Source organism: Bos mutus, chromosome 8, assembly GCF_027580195.1.
Source record: "Bos mutus isolate GX-2022 chromosome 8, NWIPB_WYAK_1.1, whole genome shotgun sequence".
In the NCBI taxonomy this organism is placed as follows: Eukaryota; Metazoa; Chordata; class Mammalia; order Artiodactyla; family Bovidae; genus Bos; species Bos mutus.
Window position 1 is genome coordinate 70,958,312 of NC_091624.1, and position 22,967 is coordinate 70,981,278.

The following is a 22,967-nucleotide window of genomic DNA, read 5'->3' on the forward strand; positions in this document are numbered from 1 at the left end:
CAACGACAATCTTGAATGAGTATTTTGGGGGCATCTATTGCTGCATTGTGTTTAAACCAGATCTCTAAGCAAAACTCCATTCCCTGAAGAGGATGTGAGGAGAGGTTAGAGCCCAGAGCAAGCCACGAAGGAAACCAAGTAGAGGAAGCTAATGCACAGGGATCCATCCCAGAGGGACAAGGTTGCAGCTCTGAGGTGCTGAGTCAATAGATGCTTTTCTCAAATGCGAGGAGAGTAAGGAGCAGAATAATAAACCAGGAAAGAGGAAAAAAAATTGGAAAATATCTACAGAGATAATTCTTAGAAACTTGGAGGATGAAGTGTAGGAGAAAGGTTTTCCGGGGTCACTTTTATCATTTATTTTCAAGTTGTTAGAATTGTGCTAATGTAGAGGAGCAGATTTACAGCTAAAAGCAAACTGCAAATTCTAAAAACATAATTTTGATTTAGGTCTAGTCTGTGGGTGGGTACAGAGGAACTGAAGGGTATAATTTGTTGTTGTTGTTGTTTTCTGGCAGATTAAGCTTCCCAATTGCAATTTGCTTAGACTAATACTCTATTTAGTTTGCTAACTAACAAAAAGTGGAAAGGGGAAGGGTGGTAGGACTATCAAGATGCAACCTGCAAAACAGAGGAAAGAAGCCTTGCCCTGGAACAACATAATGAAAGCTTTCACACCAGGCATCTAGTTTGTGTATGACTGCGAGTGTGCATGCATTTGGGGGGAGTTGTAAAGTACAGACAGAAATAAATTAGTCCATGTTTTGAAACTATCTATAAACAATTTATGCAGTGAAAAACTAAAATGTGGATTGAACTCATTTGGTTATCTGGAGTGAGACTGACCCACTTTCTACAGTCAGCTCTACCACTGACTAGTTCTGATATCGGGTGACTTTCAATCTGTATTTTCCTTATGGGTGAAATGGGGACACGAAGAGATCCTTTGCAAGATTTCGGTGAATATTAAATAAGAATGTAAAGCATTCGGCACAGTAACTGTCACCAGGCCAGTCCTCAATTAGAAAAAAATATTAATAAAAAGTAAGCTTTGTTATAAATAATAAAACTTTTGACAAGCACTCATTATACTTGTTAAGTCACTACTGTTCCAAGATGTGCTTTTTTCCTGCAAATGATTTTAACTTGTGATATAATCCCTTTTAAAATATTCCATAAGTGAGTGAATGAGTGAGTGAAGCCACTCAGTTGTGTCTGACTCTTTGCGACTCCATGGACTGTAGCCCACTAGGCTCCTCCATCCATAGAATTTTCTAGGCAAGAGTACTGGAGTGGGTTGCCATTTCCTTCTCCAGGGGTTCTTCCTGACCCAGGGATCGAACCTGGGTCTCCCACATTGCAGGCAGACACTTTACCATCTGAGCCACCAGGGAATCCCAAAATTTTCTATAACAAGTCTATTATTCAACAAGTAAATTTTCAGTGTATTCCCTTGATGCACTAGAATAATAGTGCTCACTGAAATCTATTTATCGTTAATTTGATTTTGAGCATTCATGCTTGTTTACAATGGTTGTACTTTTATCAAATGGAACTTTTTCACTCAATTTTTATCCTAAAGGCTTGCCTGTGAATTATTATTGCTCTTCTCCACTTTTTAGGTTTTAAACAGTTTTTGTCCTTTCCTTCTGAGTATATCTGTTTTACTGAAGCCAAGACAGTTTTTTTTAATGGTAAATCCTTAAGAGGGCCTTAATTTTTTCACTAAAAATATTACTAAAATATTATATTTTTAATATTGATATTCACAACCAAAAATTAAAGCATGTTTTGGTTCCTAATTTTATTTCAAAAAGTTGATTAAATAGATGTCTTAGATATTTTATTAAGTATAATTAAATCATGATAAAGACAATTTAAATATACTTAATACATTAAATCTAAAAAATGTTTGTCACAAAAAGTCATTTTATGCAGCAATACAAATTTGTAGATTCAATGACTATACTAACACAATGTATATTTTAAAGTAATAAAGCATGTATGCCATAAACTTCCAAATATACTTCAAATAGTCATAAAATCCAAATAAAAGGATATTTTTCTGCTCAATTTTCTGTGTCAAAGCTGCACAGAAAACCTTATGATTTTTAAAAGAATTTAACAAGTGTGCAAACAGATGCAACTTGTTTATTTTATTCCTTCTCTTAAAATTTTATCACTGCCAGAAAGTCTATTGGCATATTTATAATATTTAAATAAAATTTTAAAAATTGCATAAATTTTAGCAGTAAATAAATGGTTTCCTTTTTATCACCCAGACAAAAAATAAAAATAATAATATCATTTTTGAAATGCAAATACTTTAAATAACTTGCTAGTTGGTGTTATGTAGTAGCAGGCTGACATTTAGAAGAAAACTCATAGTGGTGATGCTCTTTTATTTGGGAGTTCCATTACATGGTGGCCTTCATTTCAACAACTGAAACAGTGCTAGAGCGAATGCAAAAATGAAACTGTATGTTTGTATACAGTGTTAATATAATAAAACATGATGTATTGGTCTCTCCTGCTAGCTCAAATAATGTAAATAATTTTAATTTAAAAACATGTATTGAATTCACATTAATGAAAAGATATATTGTCCCTTAAGCTACTTTAAAAGGGAAACCTTTCCCCTTGAGTCTGGATCTATTTAGCTGACTCTCTTTAGTCACTAAGTCATGTCTGACTCTTTGTGACTCCATAGACTATAGCCCATTAGGCTTCTCTGTCCATGGGATTTCAAGGCAAAAAGACTGGAGTGGGTTGCCATTTCCTTTTCCAGGGGATCTTCCCAATCCAGGGATTGAACCTATGTCTCCTGCACTAAAGGCAGACTTTTTATGGCTGAGCCACCAGGGAAGCCCCTTAGCTGTCTGATATCTGTCCCACATACACCTATAAATGTAAAACAAATGTCCAGTAAGTTTGTGACTATTTTTCCACTTTCCCATCACTGATATCTGAACTATTCTTGCTTCAGTCTCATTCTATCCTTTAGCAGGTAACAAGCATGGCAGAATATCAGCAAGGGTTAATCGTGCCAGGGTGCTTGGCTTCCGAACCTGATTTTATAATCTAGTAGCTGTGTGACTCTGTGTGACTTGATGTCTCTGTGTTTCATTTCACTGTTTGTAAAATGAGTTAAAATAATATTCACTCACAAATGAATATTATTCTTTAAGTATTCCTTAAGTATTATTAATATAATAGTAATAATGTATTATTCTTTAAGTATTCATGTCCGACTCTTTGCGACACCATGGATTATACAGTTCAGGGAATTCTTCAGGCCAGAATACTGGTATGGGTAGCTTTTCCCTTCTCCAGAGGGTCTTCCCAACCCAAGGGATCAAACCCAGGTTTTCCACATTGCAGGCAGATTCTTTATGAGCTGAGCCACCAGGGAAGCCCTAAGTATTCCTATATCCCTTTAATTTTCCTTTGCAGTATTTCTCAGAATTTATAGCTATATAGTTATGTGAACATTTAACAAATATGAATCCACTGCTAAAATATAAGTTCCATGAATACAGTGTCAAAATTCATCTTGTTCATTACTATATCCTAAACATTACAGAATAAATGTGTAAGACTGTGTGGATCATGACAAACTATGGAAAATTCTTAGAGATGGGAATACCAGACCACCTTACCTGCCTCCTGAGAAACCTGTATGCAGGTCAAGAAACAATAGAACCAGACATGGAATGACAAAGTGGGTGAAAATTGGAAAAGGACTATGTAAAGGTTTTATATTGTCACCCTGCTTATTTAACTTCTACGCAGAGTACATTATGCAAAATGCTGGGCTGGATGAAGCACAAGCTGGAATCAAGATTGCCAGAAGAAATATCAATAATCTCAGATATGCAGATGACATCACCCTAATGGCAGAAAGCGAAGAGGAACTAAAGGGCCTCTTGATGAAAGTAAAAGAGGAGAGTGAAAAGGCTGGTTTGAAACTCAACATGGATCATGTCATCTGGTTCCATCACTTTATGGCAAATAGATGGGGAAACTATGGAAACTGACAGATTTTATTTTCTTGTGCTAAGATCACTGCAGATGGTGACTACAGCCATGAAATTAAAAGACACTTGCTCCTTGGAAGAAAAACTATGACAAACCTAGACATCACTTTTCTGACAAAGGTCTATATAGTCAAAGATATGGTTTTTCCAGTAGTCATGTATGGATATGAGAGTTGGACCATAAAGAAGGCTGAGTGCCAAAGAATTGATGCTTTTGAACTGTGGTGCCGGAGAAGAATTTTGAGAGTTCCTTGGACATCAAGATCAAGCCAGTCAATCCTTTTTTTTTTTTTTAAAGCCAGTCAATCCTAAAGGAAATTAACCCTGAAAATTCATTGGAAGGGCTGATGCTAAAGCTGAAGCTCCAATGATCTGGTCACCTGATGCGAAGAGACGACTTATTGGAAAAGACCCTGATGCTGGGAAAGACTGAAGGCAGGAGGAAAAGGGAGCAACAGAGGATGAAATGGTTGGATGGCATCACTGACTCAATGGACCTGATTTCCAGCAAACTCTGGGAGACAGTGAAGGACAGGGAAGGATAGTGTGCTGCAGTCCATGGGGTTGTAAAGAGTGGAACACGACAGAGCGACTGAACAACAACAAAGATGCATAAGAAGTATTTGTTAAATAAATGAATACATTAATTTTAGAGATACGTCAGAGAATCACCCTAAGTGAACATGATTTGCCCAAGATTATACTACCATAAGTTATAGAACTGTAGGCAGAGTTCAATTCTTCTGATGCAAAGTCCTCCATTATTTCCAGGCATTAAATCTATAACAACACAAATCATACAAAGCACTGTGCAATTATTATTCTGCAGGTTCTAGAATGAAAAGGAAAAGTATAAATTAGAGAGAAAAGGAGTATCTAACGTAGTCTGAGGGAAACTGGATCTCTTAGAGGAAATGGTATTTAAGACATGAAAGAGTTAGAATGGGCAAAGAGAGTCAGGCAGACAGTTCTAGGTAAAACAACCATTTACACACTTGTCCAGTGATGAGAAAAACTTGAGTAAGAACAGAAAAAGGACTAATGTAATTGCAACAGAAGGACCTGGAAGAGAGAGGGTGAGTTTGATCAGAGAGAAAGGCCAGATCTTATACCACAGAAAGACTTTCATTTCTTAACTAGCAGAAGATAAAGTCACTAAAGGGTTTTAAGAGGGTATAACACAATCAGGTTTGCATTTTCGTAAGATGATACTGCCTGCACTATGTGGAGTTTGGGAAAGGGCAGACTTAGCAACTGGTTGGACATGCAGGTCAAAACAGAAAGATACGTAAAGATGACGCTCACATATTCAACCTGATCCACAGGGAGAGTGCCGTTTACTGAGAAAGAACCATTAGTAGATAGATCAAGAGCTTAATTTCATTAAGGGTATGATAAACTCACACTAAATAGTGACAACTGTGGTTGTTATCACTGATGATTGAAAACCACTAGCTGCAATTGAGAGTAATGGTGAATTTTTATGGATTTCCATGGATTTTGGCCTGTGGTGTCATGCCCACTGTATACACAGGCACTTCTAGACCTTTTCTTTTGAAATGGAAGTCATCTAAGTAGTTAGGATTACAGCTGAGCCTTGACACATGAAAGCTTTTTTACCTCCAATCTGACTTCTAGGGTAGACTTAGTGTAACACATGAAAAGATACATGGGAAAACAGCCTTCCTTTCTCTCGCATTTCTTTCTCCTTTCCCCAAGAATCAAGAAATTTTAGATATGATAATATGACCATAGCTAACAAGTCTATAATGGCTTATTGTTCTATGAGGCATAAATGCTATAGGGAGATCAAACCTGTAAAATTAGCTTTACTTGATTTGGACTGAATAATGATGAGCACGGACAACTGAGAGGGTTTTCCTATAAACTGAGTAAGGAGATAGTAAGCAAAGAAATCAAGAGGTATGCTTAGATCTTTGATCTTAGAGAAGATCATTTTCTGATCTAGATTTTGTGTCATATTTTTGAATCATGTGGCAGTGTCTTATTCATTTACATTGTTTACATAAGGTAAAAAAAAAAAGCCATTTAGAATGTTTGTTGGCAGTATAGACTTTATAAAGCCATTTTAATTCTGGTGAGCCAGTACTTCCTGTACTAGCATATGAGGAAGTAGTTAAGTCTTCATGCCATGTCACTGGCTTACAGCCACAGCTTTTATTCCTTAAAGATGCAAGGAAAGCAAAGACCATGCCATCAGGATTAGCCACATGGTATTAATGAGAATCCCTATTATCATTATCCTGGTCATCCTGTTATAGAGGTCCTGGAGCATAGGAGGTATGTGCCAAATGCGTTAAATATACCAAAAGGGATGTCTATTTCAGAACTTTTTGGGCCCTGGGTTAAGGAAGTTTATAGTATTTAATCTACTTGCCAATCGGGCATTTTGCAACCAGACAATCAGAGAAGAACTAAGAAAAGAGGCACTGAGGGGAAGTCAAATCTAAGAAAAGTTCAGACTGCGTTGGTCACATGAGGATCTGCTTATAATTCAAAAGCTAAAATGAATCTTGCTTAATTCTCATATATACATAATTGGCATCATTTAGGCACAATCACCATTAAGAAACATACAAACACATGTAGATCAGCAAACAGCAAGGGATTTTAAAGAGGGAAAGTAGAATATTTTAACCAACATTCTAAATAAAATTCACATGTATTTTATTTATATTAGGATACTTACATAGGTCCTTGAGGTATTTTACTATATATTTTAATTTATACTTTGCCATCATATTTATAAAACTACTATTTTCTAATTTAAATAAGCACATATGCATAGTTTAAAAGTGAGTATGTCTTCTTGACTGCTTTGGGTGATAAAATGTAACACTGCCTAATCTGGTATAATCTAGCAAAATCTGGATTCAGTCAAAATCCAGTACAGTACAACAAAGTGAGCCAGTGCTGAATCATATAAGCATGTTCATCTATCCCTCAATATATTAACCAACCTTGTATATATTAACTTCAGCATTTTAGCTTTACAATATGTTGAACATATCAATGACATCTTGGCACTATCCAGAAATTATGAAGAAGAGAATTTTTTTTTCTACATCTTTAGTGATTAGGAGCATGGGTGTGAAAATCAGACTGAATACTTAAAAGAGGTCTCCACCGCTTGCTAGATATATAACCTTTTAATCTCTCTGTGCCTTAGCTTCCTTCCTGAACCTAAGATTCTCATCAGTAAAACAGTATGAGTTAGCACCTATCTCAAAGCGTTGTTATATGTATTAAATGCTTTATTATATATATAAGGGACTTAGGACTATGTTTGGCACATAGTAAGTGCTCCTGGAATGTTAGCTATCACTTTCATCATCATTGTTATTATCCTTCATTCTTTTCCTGGGCACTTGGATAGAGTCAACAAGATACATATTTAACTTTTTCCTCTCAGTTCCTAGCCCATAGCCTTATCAGAAGCATCAATCTTCCTTATTTTCCAGTCAATAATATTTTTATTTTTTAATTCAAGTATAGTTGATTTATAATACTGTGGTAGTTACAGGTATACAATAAAGTGATTTAGCTATATATATATATATATGCAGGTCAGGAAGCAGCAGTTAGAACTGGACATGCAACAACAGACTGGTTCCAAATAGGAAAAGGAGTACGTCAAGGCTGTATATTGTCACCCTGTTTATTTAACTTATATGCAGAGTACATCATGAGAAACGCTGGACTGGAAGAAACACAAGCTGGAATCAAGATTGCCGGGAGAAATATCAATAACCTCAGATATGCAGATGACACCACCCTTATGGCAGAAAGTGAAGAGGAACTCAAAAGCCTCTTGATGAAAGTAAAAGAGGAGAGTGAAAAAGTTGGCTTAAAGCTCAACATTCAGAAAACGAAGATCATGGCATCCGGTCCCATCACTTCATGGGAAATAGATGGGGAAACAGTGCAAACAGTGTCAGACTTTATTTTTCTGGGCTCCAAAATCACTGCAGATGGTGACTGCAGCCATGAAATTAAAAGACGCTTGCTCCTTGGAAGGAAAGTTAAGACCAACCTAGATAGCATATTCAAAAGCAGAGACATTACTTTGCCAACAAAGGTTCGTCTAGTCAAGGCTATGGTTTTTCCTGTGGTCATGTATGGATGTGAGAGTTGGACTGTGAAGAAGGCTGAGCACCGAAGAATTGATGCTTTTGAACTGTGGTGTTGGAGAAGACTCTTGAGAGTCCCTTGGACTGCAAGGAGATCCAACCAGTCCATTCAGAAGGAGATCAGCCCTGGGATTTCTTTGGAAGTAATGATGCTAAAGCTGAAACTCCAGTACTTTAGCTACCTCATGTGAAGAGTTGACTCATTGGAAAAGACTCTGATGCTGGGAGGGATTGGGGGCAAGAGGAGAAGGGGACGCCAGAGAATGAGATGGCTGGATGGCATCACTGACTCGATGGACGTGGGTCTGAGTGAACTCCGGGAGTTGGTGACGGACAGGGAGGCCTGGCGTGCTGCAATTCATGGGGTTGCAAAGAGTCAGACACGACTGAGCGACTGATCTGATATCTATCTATCTATCTATCTCTGCAAACTTTTTTCTCAGTTCTTTTCCATTATATTTTATTATAAAACATTGGATAAATTTCCCTGTGCCATATGGTAAAACCTTGTTTATCTACTGTATATACAGTAGTGTGCATCTGTTAAACCTATGTGTTAGTCGCTCAGTCAGGTCTAACTCTTTGTGGTACTATGGACTGTAGCCCACCAGGCTCCTCTGTCCATGGAATTCTCTCGGCAAGAATACTGGAGTGTGTTGCCATTCCCTTCTCCCGGAGATCTTGACCCAAGGATCGAATCCGGGTTTCTTGCATTGCGGGCAGCTTCTTTATTGTCTGAGCCACCAGGGAAGCCTGATTTACATTATTATTAATCCTATATTCCCCAATTTATCCCTCACCTGCTTTCCTTTTGGTAACCATAATTTTGTTTTCCACGTCTGTATGTCTGTTTTTGTTTTGTAAATAAATTTATTTGTAACTATTTTCTTTAGATTCCACATATAAATATCATATATTTGTCTACATCTGATTTACTTCACTTGGTATGATAATTTCTAGGACCATCTATGTTGCTGCAAATGGCATTATCTGATTCTGTTTTATGGTTGAGTAATACTAAGGATTTTTAAGTCCAGTCATTCTCAAGCTTTTTTATATAGAGACTTTTATAGCATATTGAAATATTCCATGTACTTTTCCATGATATCATCTACAATCTTAGAATCTTTTGACTAATAAAATATGAACAAAGGGATTTAGGGACTCCCTGAAATAACTATACAGGATCTCTGGAGTCCAAGACTCATTGATTAGAAACCATTGCTTTGATAATTAATATTTAGATTAAAATAAAATTCAGATCTTTTTAGAAAGCCTTGTGGGTCATAGCTCATTTAGCTTCTCTTACCTCACCCATGACTGCTATGGGTGTCTCTCCTGTTGCCTGAGCAACACGATGTTCTACTAAGTAGAACATGTATTCATCGTAGAGTAGACGGATCAGGTGGAAGGAGCCAAAGCTAGCAGCACTGCGTAGAGTTAAGTCCCGAATAACCATTGAGCTGTTCCAAGAGAAAAGACACAGATGCAGCCAGTGTTAGTGACCAGGATTCGCGTTCAGCCTACTTTTCCCATTAAAAGAAGTTATAGGTCTAACAGATTGGTATAGTGCATGACTTTCCATGGAATAATTTCATAAGTGAAGCAGCTGGCTTAACTCTTTCAAACAGAGTGGCAAAGAGGTAATCTTCATTAGGACTTGACTAGATCCTTATGAGAACTAGATAGGCACTCACTGGGAAAAACCATTTTACTATCATAAGCAAGTTGACAAATTGCTCAGAATCAATTAAAAGAAAAGATTTTTGGAAGGGTGACAATTCATCACCATAAGAAAAAGCATCTCAAAGTTAAAGTCTTATGATGATGGGTAAACACTGTATCACCATCTCTCAATGACTTCTGAGGTACACTTTGGGAAAAATATGAATTTGTCCCTGACTAAGTTTACAAAATACACTATGCAATGTTTACAAATACACAAGCAAGTTTACAAATATACTAAGCAATGTTCCCAGATGTGGCAATGTAGAATGTAGGAGAGGACATACAGGGATCCTTGCAACTTTTGTTGGAAGGCAAATTTATTAAATGATTCTACTTCTGTACTGATTTTCATTAAATTACAGTGATTCTCCCATTAGCAAGAGCATAATAAAGTCAATTAAAAATGCATAACCTTGAAAAATATGAATGTGTAACTATAACATACCAAAATATGAAATATATTTTTAATTAAGTACTAAAAATACACTCTATTATACTCAAAATAGAAGTAAGTCAAAATAAAATTTTGGCTTCATTGAAGACATGTCAGTTATTAAGCTTGACCACGCACTTCAAATCTTAATATTTTTAACTTAGAGTCAGAGTAGGATGTATGTGTGTGTATGTGAGTGTTTCTCCTCACTTTCATTTAGTGTCTTTCTCTAGAGGTTTTTGTCCTACACAAATTAAAATAGCCATTATATTCTCAGATACGAGGAAGAGAGAGAATCTCACTAATGTATGGGTTAATATCGCTAAAGGGCTTCCCTGATGGTTCAGGGGTAAAGAATCCACCTGTCAATGTAGGAGAAGTGCGTTTGATCCCTGGGGTTGGGAAGATCCCCTGGGGAAAGATATGGCAACCCACTACAGAATTTCTGCCTGAGAAATTCTACGGACAGAGAATCCTGGCAGGCTACAGTGCATGGGGTCACAAAGAGTCAGACACGACTTAGTGACTGAACAACAAACAACGATATTCTTAAGCCTTATTTTGCAATGAAGAACTGTAAAATGCTGGACAGATGGAAATACAGAAGACTGTACTTTTGTTTTCTCTTTCACTTTTAACCTTAATTATATAGTGGCTACTAATGCATCAGATTCTACACATTCAACTTGGCAAGTGACAGATCACCATTGTACATCTAAAGCCCGAAAGCCCTGAATTCTGATTCTGGTTTTTCATTAATTCACTGTCAATCTCAAAAAACACCATTTCCTCGAGAGTGTTTTCCTTTTGGGTGAAAATAAAAGCAATAATTTAGGCCTTATCTAATTTATGTGATTATTTCAAAGACAGAGTGGGTTAAAGGTTGTGAAATAAACTTATGAATGAATAGGACAAGACTCAAATATAAGTGATTATGATCCTAATACACAGAACAGGAGGAACTGAACTTCTCACTCTCATTTGGTTATGGCAACCAAGAATAGGTGTTACAATAAGATGGCAGAGAATCTCTCCTTCTGTGGATTTACTTACTAAAAAGATTAAAAAAAAAAACATTGTTTTTCATCCACAGGTTTGGAGTCAGATCCACATTAACCACTATATGATCTTGATTGTATATCATTCAACATTTTAAGGTTCAAAATTAGCTTGAGAGTCAAGTGAGATAATGTGTGTGAGATCCTAAAAAAACTGGCTATTGCTACACTATTACGAATGTTGGAGTTCAGTTCAGTCGCTCAGTCATGTCTGCCACTTTGCAACCCCATGGACTGAGCACGCCAGGCCTCTGTGTCCATCACCAATTCTTGGAGTTTACTCAAATTCATGTCCATTGAGTTGGTGATGCCATCCAAACATCTCAGCCTCTGTCATCCCTTTCTCCTCCCACCTTCAATCTTTCCCAGCATCAGGGTCTTTTCCAATGAGTCAGTTCTTCACATCAGGTGGCCAAAGTACTGGAGTCTCAACTTCAACATTAGTCCTTCCTATGAATATTCAGAACTGATTTCCTTTAGGATGGACTGGTTTGATCTCCTTGCAGTCCAAGAGACTTTCAAGAGTCTTCTCCAACATCATAGTTCAAAAGCATCAATTCTTCAGTGCTTAACCTTCTTTATAGTCCAACTCTCACATCCATACACGATTACTGGAAAAACAATAGCCTTGACTAGATGGACCTTTGCTGGCAAAGTAATATACTCTGCTTTTGAATATGCTGTCTAGGTTGGTCATAACTTTTCTTCCAAGGAGCAAGGGTCTTTTAATTTCATGGCTGCAGTCACCATCTGCAGTGATTTTGGAGCCCCCCCAAATAAAATCCGTCACTGTTTCCACTTTTTCCTCATCTATTTGCCATGAAGTGATGGGACCAGATGCCATAATCTTACTTTTCTAAATGTTGAACTTTAAGCCAACTTTTTCACTCTCTTCTTTCACTTTCATCAACAGGCTCTTTAGTTCTTCTTCACTTTCTGCCATAAGGGTGGTGTCACCTGCATATCTGAGGTTATTGATATTTCTACCGGCAATTGTGATTCCAGCTTGTGCTTCTTCCAGCCCAGTGTTTCTCATGATGTACTCTGCATATAAGTTAAATAAGCAGGGTGACAATATACAGCTTTGAGATACTCCTTTCCCTATGTGGAGCCAGTCTGTTGTTCCATGTCCAGTTCTAACTGTTGCTTCCTGACCTGAATACAGGTTTCTCAGGGGGCAGGTCAGGTGGTCTGGTATTCCCATCTTTTTCAGAATTTTCCACAGTTTATTGTGATCCACATAGTCAAAGGCATTGGCATAGTCAATAAAGCAGAAATAGATGTTTTTCTGGAACTCTCTTGCTTTTTGGATGATCCAGCAGATGTTGGCAATTTATCTCTGGTTCCTCTGCCTTTTCTAAAACCAGCCTAAACATCTGGAAGTTCACAGTTCACGTATTGCTGAAGCTTGGCTTAGAGAATTTTAAGCATCACTTCACTAGAGTGAGAGATGAGTGCAATTGTGCAGTAGTTTGAGCATTCTTTGGCATTGTCTTTCTTTGGGATTGGAAAGAAAACTGACCTTTTCCTCTCCTGTGGCCACTACTGCGTTTTCCAAATTTGCTGGCATATTGAGTGTAGCACTTTCACAGCATCATCTTTCAGGATTTGAAATAGCTCAACTGGAATTCCATCACCTCCACTAGCTTTGTTCGTAGTGATGCTTCCTAAGGCCCACTTGACTTCACATTCCAGGATGTCTGGCTCTAGGTGAATGATCACACCATCGTGATTATCTGGGTCGTGAAGATCTTTTTTGTACAGTTCTTCTGTGTATTCTTTCCACCTCTTCTTAATATCTTCTGCTTCTGTTAGGTCCATACCATTTCTGTCCTTTATTGAGCCCATCTTTGCATGAAATGTTCCCTTGGTATCTCTAATTTTCTTGAAGAGATCTCTAGTCTTTCCCATTCTGTTGTTTTTCTCTATTTCTTTGCATTGATCGCTGAGGAAGGCTTTCTTATCTCTCCTTGCTATTCTTTGGAACTCTGCATTCAAATGGGTATATCTTTCCTTTTCTCCTTTGCTTTTCGCTTCCCTTCTTTTCCCAGCTATTTGTAAGGCCTCCTCAGACAGCCATTTTGCTTTTTTGCATTTCTTTTTCTTGGGGATGGTCTTGATTCCTGTCTCCTGTACAATGTCACGAACCTCTGTCCATAGCTCATCAGGCACTCTATCAGATCTAGTTCCTTAAATCTATTTCTCACTTCCACTGTATAGTCATAAGGGATTTGATTTAGGTCATACCCGAATGGTCTAGTGGTTTTCTCCACTCTCTTCAATTTCAGTCTGAATTTGGCAATAAGGAGTTCATGATCTGAGCCACAGTCAGCTCCCGGTCTTGTTTTTGCTGTGTAGAGCTTCTCCATCTTTGGCTGCAAAGAATATAATCAATCTGATTTTGGTGTTGACCATCTGGTGATGTCAATGTGTAGAGTCTTCTCTTGTGTTGTTGGAAGAGAGTGTTTGCTATGACCAGTGCGTTCTCTTGGCAAAACTCTATTAGCCTTTGCCCTGCTTCATTCTGTATTCCAAGGCCAAATTTGCTTGCTATTCCAGGTGTTTCTTGACTTCCTACTTTTGCATTCCAGTCCCCTATAATGAAAAGGACACCTTTGTTTGGTGTTAGTTCTAAAAGTCTTGTAAGTCTTCATAGAACCATTCAACTTCAGCTTCTTCAGTGTTACTGGTTGGGGCATAGGCTTGGATTACTGTGATATTGAATGGTTTGCCTTGGAAACGAACAGAGATCATTCTGTCATTTTTGAGATTGCATCCAAGTACTGCATTTTGGACTCTTTTGTTGACCATGATGGCTACTCCATTTCTTCTAAGGGATTCCTGCCCGCAGTAGTAGATATAATGGTCATCTGAGATAAATTCACCCATTCCAGACCATTTTAGTTCACTGATTCCTAGAATGTCGACATTCACTCTTGCCATCTCCTGTTTGACCACTTCCCATTTGCCTTGGTTCATGGACCATTTCTTCTAAGGGAATCATAACAAGTATATATGATTAACCTTATTCAAAATTAAAAGAAATACAAATTAAATTAAGATACCGTATATTATCTATTATACTATAAGAAATTAAAAGATCAGCATTGAAGAGGTTATGGGGAAAGAACTCTCATTTATTGTTTCTTCAAGCATAAATTCACAAAACTTTTATGAAGGGAAATTTGGCAACAAATGTCAAAATTAAAAATGCACAAATGCTTTCACCTAGCAGTTCTAATTCTAGAAATTTACACAAATGAGCAAAGATGGTTTTAATTGCAGCAATATTTATATTACTGAGAAAATAGGGGGCAACACTAAATAACCATTTGTAGGATACTAGGTAAAAAATGGCTCATTCATATATGGAAATTTATACAATATATTAAAGAAATTGGGCTTCCTGAGTACCTCAAATCGTAAGAATCCACCTGCAATGCAGGAGGCCTCAGTTTGACCCCTGGGTTGTGAAGACCCCCTGGGAAAGGGAATGGTAACCCACTTCAGTATTCTTGCCTGAGGAATTCCATGTATAGAACAGCCTGGAGAGTCATAGTCCTTGGGGTCACAAAGCGGGTCAGACATGACTGAGCAATTTCACTCACTTTAAAGAAATGAGAGAGATTACACATAAAGGCAGTAAGACGGAAAGATGTCTATAATAAAATGCTAAGTGAAAGAAGGAAAACGTGTGATATGAGCCCATTTAACACAGAAACTATCTGTAAAGTTCTTAAAAAAGACTCACCTCTAAATAAATGGGAATGGTTAATACTTATTAGCCTCAAGACAGCATACTTCATTAAAATAGTATCAGTCAACTTAAAACTGCCAATTTATTTGAATTTATTTGAAGATAAACATGCAACTTTATATAAAGATAAGCATGAACGTATGTTTTATATTTGTACTGCAAGACCAAAACCCACATAAATGTTCAAGAATAAGAGACAAAAGGAATGTTTAAATAATGTATGCATGAGTGCTTGCTAAGTTGCTTCAGTCGTGTCTGACTCTGTGACCCCATGGACTGCAGGCTCCTCTGTCCATGGGATTCTCCAGGTGAGAACACGGGAGTGGGTTGCCACTTTATACAAAATGGAATATTGGAAGGACATTCAAAATTATATTTCTTTAGATATGATTGAGGTATAATGTTAAGGGAAAAATACAGATAATAAACTCTGATAAACAACTGGATCTCAATTTTATATAAAACTGAAAGAAAACATTTTACCATTGGTCTTTCTGGGTAGTAAATTATAGATGATTTAAGTTTATTCTTTGTCCAGTATTTGTATTTTTCAGGTTTTCTAAAGTGAGTATATACTAATTTCATAATAAAAATGGTTTATTTTAAAAGAAGAGATTTATTATAACATAGAAAAACAATCCTGTGTCAGTTGAATGTCAGTAAATCTTTACAGGGAAAGATATGACAGATACAGAATGAATTATATATATATATATCTATATATATATCTATATCTATATCTAAATCCAATTTTTAGGCCTTTATATTTCCCTCAAAATAATGTAAATGACTGAGAAGAATATGCATATTGAGTAGCTTTATGGTATTTGTAAAAGAAATACAAAGCCAATTTCTTTTTTCCAAGAGAATTAAATTTCATTCATTCAATAGATATTATGTTCTTACTGTGTGTCAGGGTCTTGTTCTACAGCAAGTCAGACAAAAGTTTGGTTTCAACAGAGTTCACATTCTAGTAGGACAGATGGTTGATAAAAACAGAGTAGATATAAATTATAAAGTTAGGTAGTAGTAAATCCTGAAAGATGATGCTGTGAAAGTGTTGCACTCAATATGCCAGCAAATTTGGAAAACTCAGCAGTGGCCACAGGACTGGAAAAGGTCAGTTTTCATTCCAATCCCAAAGAAAGGCAATGCCAAAGAATGCTCAAACTACCACACAATTGCATTCATCTCACATGCTAGTAAAGTGATGCTCAAAATTCTCCTAGCCAGGCTTCAGCAATACGTGAACCGTGAACTTCGTGATGTTCAAGCTGGTTTTAGAAAAGGCAGAGGAACCAGAGACCAAATTGCCAACATCTGCTGGATCATGGAAAAAGGAAGAGAGTTCCAGAAAAACATCTATTTCTGCTTTATTGACTATGCCAAAGCCTTTGACTGTGTGGATCACAATCAACTGTGGAAAATTCTGAAAGAGATGGGAATACCAGACCACCTGATCTGCCTCTTGAGAAATCTGTATGCAGGTCAGGAAGCAACAGTTAGAACTGGACATGAAACAATAGACTGGTTCCAAATAGGAAAAGGAATATGTCAAGGCTGTATATTGTCACCCTGCTTATTTAACTTATATGCAAACTACATCATGAGAAACGCTGGGCTGGAAGAAGCACAAGCTGGAATCAAGATTGCCGGGAGAAATATCAATAACCTCAGATATGCAGATGACACCACCCTTATGGCAGAAAGTGAAGAGGAACTCAAAAGCCTCTTGATGAAAGTGAAAGTGGAGAGTGAAAAAGTTGGCTTAAAGCTCAACATTCAGAAAACGAAGATCATGGCATCCGGTCCCATCACTTCATGGGAAATAGATGGGGAAACAGTGCAAACAGTGTCAGACTTTATTTTTCTGGGCTCCAAAATCACTGCAGATGGTGACTGCAGCCATGAAATTAAAAGACGCTTGCTCCTTGGAAGGAAAGTTATGACCAACCTAGATAGCATATTCAAAAGCAGAGACATTACTTTGCCAACAAAGGTTCCTCTAGTTAAGGCTATGGTTTTTCCTGTGGTCATGTATGGATGTGAGAGTTGGACTGTGAAGAAGGCTGAGCGCTGAAGAATTGATGCTTTTGAACTGTGGTGTTGGAGAAGACTCTTGAGAGTCCCCTGGACTGCAAGGAGATCCAAGCAGTCCATTCTGAAGCAGATCAGCCCTGGGATTTCTTTGGAGGGAATGATGCTGAAGCTGAAACGCCAGTACTTTGGCCACTTCATGCGAAGAGCTGACTCATTGGAAAAGACTCTGATGCTGGGAGGGATTGGGGGCAGGAGGAGAAGGGGACGCCAGAGGATGAGATGGCTGGATGGCATCACTGACTCGATGGACTTGAGTCTGAGTGAACTCCAGGAGTAGGTGGTGGACAGGGAGGCCTGGTGTGCTGCGATTCATGGGGTCACAAAGAGTTAGACACGAGTGAGCGACTGAACTGAACTGAAATTCTTTGAAAAAAGTAAATCAGGTCAAGAGACTACAGAGTGATGGGCTCTGGCACTGAAAGTCAGGGTGTTAGGAAAACTTTTTGAGGAGGTGATAAGTGAGCAGAAATGAGACTGAAGTGAGGGAGTAAGCCATGTGAACACGTGCACTTTCCTAGCAGAAAGGAGAGCAAATGTTGAGGTCAATGCTGAGACTGAGGCAGAACTATGTTTGTTTTATTGAAAGAATAGCCCAGAAGCTGCAGCTGGGAAGACATGAGCAAAGAGAATATATATAATGGGACTAGAAATCACTAGCAGCTGGACCATGGAGGGTCTGTAGGCCATCATAAAGGCTTCATATTCTATCCCAAGTGTTTTGGAAACTTTTTGACAACTAGGCAATCACCTTACTGCAGCATAAAGACATAGGTAACACAAAATTCTGTTGGAAAATGGAAAAAAAAAAAGTGTGCTGACCTTCAGTTATAATAGTTACTTTTGAAAGTACCGATAATCTGCTATGAAATTATTGTCATATGTTTAGAAGAGAATCAGTTGAATTATATTATTAATATAATAATGTAATATTATTATGTTATATTATTAATAATGTCTATGTCTACTTTCTGCTCTCTGTGCTGGGCCTCTGCCCTACAAGCCAAGTATCAAATGACACAATTAACAGTTTAATTGGAAACCTATTGTCTGATTCAGATTTCTGTAAGACATGTTACAAAATTGACTCCACTGAATTTCATGTTGCTAAGTTACCATGAACTCAACTCTTTAAAACTGGAGTTAAAACTATTAATTATAACAGATGAGAAACACCTTTGTGTATGTATCTTCGTAATTCATGGCGTGAAAATTAAAACATATACTTGAACACACGATACTCAATCCACCTCTTTATGTATTTGGGAAGACATCACACATTCCTAAAAAGAAAGGTGAGACCTGTGACTCCACCGCCCACCCCCAACTCCACCATGTGAACTCTCCTCAAACAGTGCTTACAGCTAATTCCAAAACCGGAAGATTTATATATTGTTCAGCTGTAGGCAAACTAGGTTCTCTGTGCTCCCTTTCAAGGTATTGTATCAAAGCTATACATTTAATTCTTTAAAAATGGGATGTTTGGTTGACCCTCAGGGTGGCCCTGAGGAATTCTGTGTTCTGTTATTCACGAAACACCCAAGCTGAGAAACGGCCCACTTAACTTCTGCACTGCTGCCCAAGAAAGCATATCAGCGGGTCATAGAGTTAGATATGTTTCTTGGGCAATGTTTTTTCCACCTCCCAGGAAGCCAGCAGTAGACATTCAAAGCCAAGTTAGGCAAGAAGAGACCCCCATTTGGAGCAGAGGGTGTTTGCAGCAACATGTCCACTACTGCTATCACTACTCTCTGCCAGTCCATTTCTTGTATATACGTGTGAATCTATACACAGAATTTTAGAATTAATCAACTTCAGAAAATGAACGGTTGGTATATGTGACTGCAAAATTCTTATTACAAAGCCAAAAACATTTAAAAAATACTCTGTAACACTCCTTCTGTTTGTGAATGAAGTTTTCATTACTCAGTATGTTCTTATGCCTCAGTAAAAAACAGGTCAGATTTTAGTCTTCTACATTACCAAGCTATTGACTTCGCCTACCAGCAGGAGGTATGCATCTTTCTGAATGTCTTTCCTTCTGTAGCCCTGACTGAACTGTATACCTTCAAGACTTTTTGAAATGAAAATAATAACCATAATAGTGTGTAATAATAACAAGCCATTATCCCCAACTCAGGGCAGACAGAGGGCAGGCAAGTGATGATCTACTGGGTTTGTATATCTGCAGAGAACAAGAAACACGAGTAAGTAATTTTCTCTCCTTTCAAGATACCGCGACAGATCTCTGTGGAGACAAAGGCTCCAGGGGTGTGTATTTCTAAAACCATATCTACTAAACAGATTTTAAAAAATCCTCAGGGAGGAATAAGGGCAAGTCTGAGGTAACTGCATAAGAAAGCAGTAAGAACAGGAGGGAAAAAAAACCTTTGGTTTTTCTGATATAGAGGATGTACTGTGCTTTTGCCCCTATAGGTTTTAGAGCAACAGCTAGTATAACATCTGTTTTATCATTCATGAAGCATATATACCATCTATATGATTTTCTGAGGAAAAAAAAGATGCATGAAATCAACTTGCAAACAAATGGGAAAATATCTGAAATCTTTTAAAGAAATGTTCCCAAGTTAAAATTTTGAATTCCATTAATACTACTACTATTGCTACATCTACTTTGAGAATACTGTGATATTGTTTTCCAAATCTTTCCCATATATCAAGGGAAAACAGCAACACATTTCTCACTGACACCCAGATCTAAACCCAGGGCTGGCTTTAATGAAGCATATCAGTGGGTCATAGAGTTAGATAGCACCTTAATAAGGTGCTTTACAAACCCTGTGGCTAAAAATATTACATATACGAGAGACAAAATGGTGGAGTTACTCCATTCCAAAATAAAAACAAAACACCACCACCACTGCTAGGCTTTCTTTCATAGCATTTATTTAACTCTGGGAATGGGTTCAATCCCAGGGTCAGGAAGATCGCCTGGAGGAGGAAATGGCAACCCACTCCAGTATTCTTGCCTAGAGAATTCCATGGACAGAGGAGCCTGGAGGGCTACAGTCCATGGGCTTGCAAAGTGTCAGACTTGACTGGGCAGGTACGCAGACACTAGAAAATCATTTTCAGGATGTAAGGATAATTTAATTCCTAATTAAACATATATGGAATCAACTCTACTTCAGTTTAAGAAATAAGAATTGGACTAAATCAACTGAAAAAGAAAGAAGTCACAATAAAAACCTTCTACCATGATAATGGAATCTTTGGTTCAATCCTTATAAAGGTAATCAAAACAAGATGGAAATCCTGTAATTTGGGCTTAGCAGGTTCACAATTTCTACTAGTCTCTAAACTTTGCTACTTATTTGCATATCATCTCTCCTCACAACCGCTTTGGATTCACTACTGATGTCCAGATGACGACCACAATATACCCATAGCCACAGTCAGTGGTAGGTCCTGTAGCCACAATTTGATGAGCGCATGGTTGCACAGGAATTAAATTAGGGACTGCCTGAAGTTCAAAGTAGATATGGCTTTTAGAAAGCTCATTATGATCTAAAGAAGAAAAGAAATGAACTCTCACCAGAAGAGTAAATGCTGCGGTCAAAAATATAATTTACCTAACATCTTAAGAAATGGAATTCCATCTGTCAATTCCATCCTATGCCATATATATGGTATATATGCCAACTTGCACAGGGTCTGTTTTTAAACCCTTGAGTAGACCTATGGTCAATGACTCATCACAACATTTGATATCATATATAAATTCAGACTTAAACTGAAGAAAGTAGTGAAAACCACCAGACCATTCAGGTATGACCTAAATCAAATCCCTTATGATTATACAGTGGAAGTGAGAAATAGATTTAAGGGACTAGACCTGATAGACAGTGCCTGATGAACTATGGACGGAGGTTCATGACATTGTACAGGAGACAGGGATCAAGACCATCCCCATGGAAAAGAAATGCAAAAAAGCGAAATGGCTGTCTGGGGAGGCCTTACAAATAGCTGTGAAAAGAAGAGAAGCGAAAAGCAAAGGAGAAAAAGAAAGATATAAGCATCTGAATGCAGAGTTCCAAAGAATAGCAAGGAGAGATAAGAAAGCCTTCCTCAGCAATCAATGCAAAGAAATAGAGGAAAACAAAAGAATGGGAAAGACTAGAGATCTCTAAAAAAAAAAAAAAAAACTTTCCATTTTGACAAAAAAATAAATAAATAAAAACCAAAAAAAAAAAAAAGAAAGAAAATTAGAGATACAAAGCGAACATTTCATGCAAAGATGGGCTCAATAAAGGACAGAAATGGTATGGACCTAACAGAAGCAGAAGATGTTAAGAAGAGGTAGCAAGAATACACAGAAGAACTGTACCAAAAAGAGCTTCATGACCCAGAGAATCATGATGGTGTGATCACTCACTTAGAGCCAGACATCCTGGAATGTGAAGTCAAGTGGGCCTTAGAAAGCTCACTATGAACAAAGCTAGTAGAGGTGATGGAATTCCAGTTGAGCTATTTCAATCCTAAAAGATGATGCTGTGAAAATGCTGCACTCAATATGCCAGCAAATTTGGAAAACTCAGCAGTGGCCACAGGACTGGAAAAGGTCAGTTTTCATTCCAATCCCAAAGAAAGGCAATGCCAAAGAATGTTCAAACTACCGCACAATTGCACTCATCTCACACGCTAGTAAAGTAATGCTCAAAATTCTTCAAGCCAGGCTTCAGCAATACGTGAACCATGAACTACCAGATGTTCAATCTGGTTTCAGGAAAGGCAGAGGAGCCAGAGATCAAATTGCCAACACCCGTTGGATCATCGAAAAAGCAAGAGAGTTCCAGAAAAACATCTATTTCTGCTTTATTGACTATGCCAAAGCCTTTGACCGTGTTTATTTTCCACAATAAACTGTGGAAAATTCTGAAAGAGATGGGAATACCAGACTACCAACCTGCCTCTTGAGAAACCTATATGCAGGTCAGGAAGCAACAGTTAGAACTGGACATGGAACAACACACTGGTTCCAAATAGGAAAAGGAGTACGTCAAGGCTGTATATTGTCACCCTGCTTATTGAACTTATATGCAAACTACATCATGAGAAACGCTGGGCTGGAAGAAGCACAAGCTGGAATAAAGATTGCTGGGAGAAATATCAATAACCTCAGATATGCAGATGACACCACCCTTATGGCAGAAAGTGAAGAGGAACTAAAAAGCCTCTTGATGAAAGTGAAAGAGAGTGAAAAAGTTGGCTTAAAGCTCAACATTCAGAAAACGAAGATCATGGCATCTGGTCCCATCACTTCATGGGAAATAGATGGGGAAACAGTGGAAACAGTGTCAGACTTTATTTTTGGGGGCTCCAAATCTCTGCAGATGGTGACTGTAGCCATGAAATTAAAAGACGCTTGCTCCTTGGAAGGAAAGTTATGACCAACCTAGATAGCATATTCAAAAGCAGAGACGTTACTTTGCTAACAAAGGTCCGTCTAGTCAAGGCTATGGTTTTTCCAGTGGTCATGTATGGATGTGAGAGTTGGACTGTGAAGAAAGCTGAATGCCAAAGAATTGATGCTTTTGAACTGTGGTGTTGGAGAAGACTCTTGAGAGTCCCTTGGACTGCAAGGAGATCCCACCAGTCTATTCTAAAGGAGACCAGTCCTGGGTATTCATCGGAAGGACTGATGCTGGAGCTGAAACTCCAATACTTTGGCTACCTCATGCAAAG

The 22,967-nt window shown here is 37.8% G+C and overlaps 1 protein-coding gene across 4 annotated transcripts in view; it reads right to left on the bottom strand.

The window, feature by feature from the left end:
* The window catches only part of RFX3 (regulatory factor X3), a 337,712-nt gene that overhangs the window by 21,563 nt on the left and 293,182 nt on the right, over window positions 1-22,967 (bottom strand). For all 4 annotated transcript variants that reach the window (XM_005896759.2, XM_070375833.1, XM_005896758.2 and 1 more), the window contains one exon: window positions 9,498-9,651. In XM_005896759.2, the coding sequence (XP_005896821.1) occupies window positions 9,498-9,651 (154 nt within the window). The remainder of the gene's footprint in view (window positions 1-9,497; window positions 9,652-22,967) is intronic.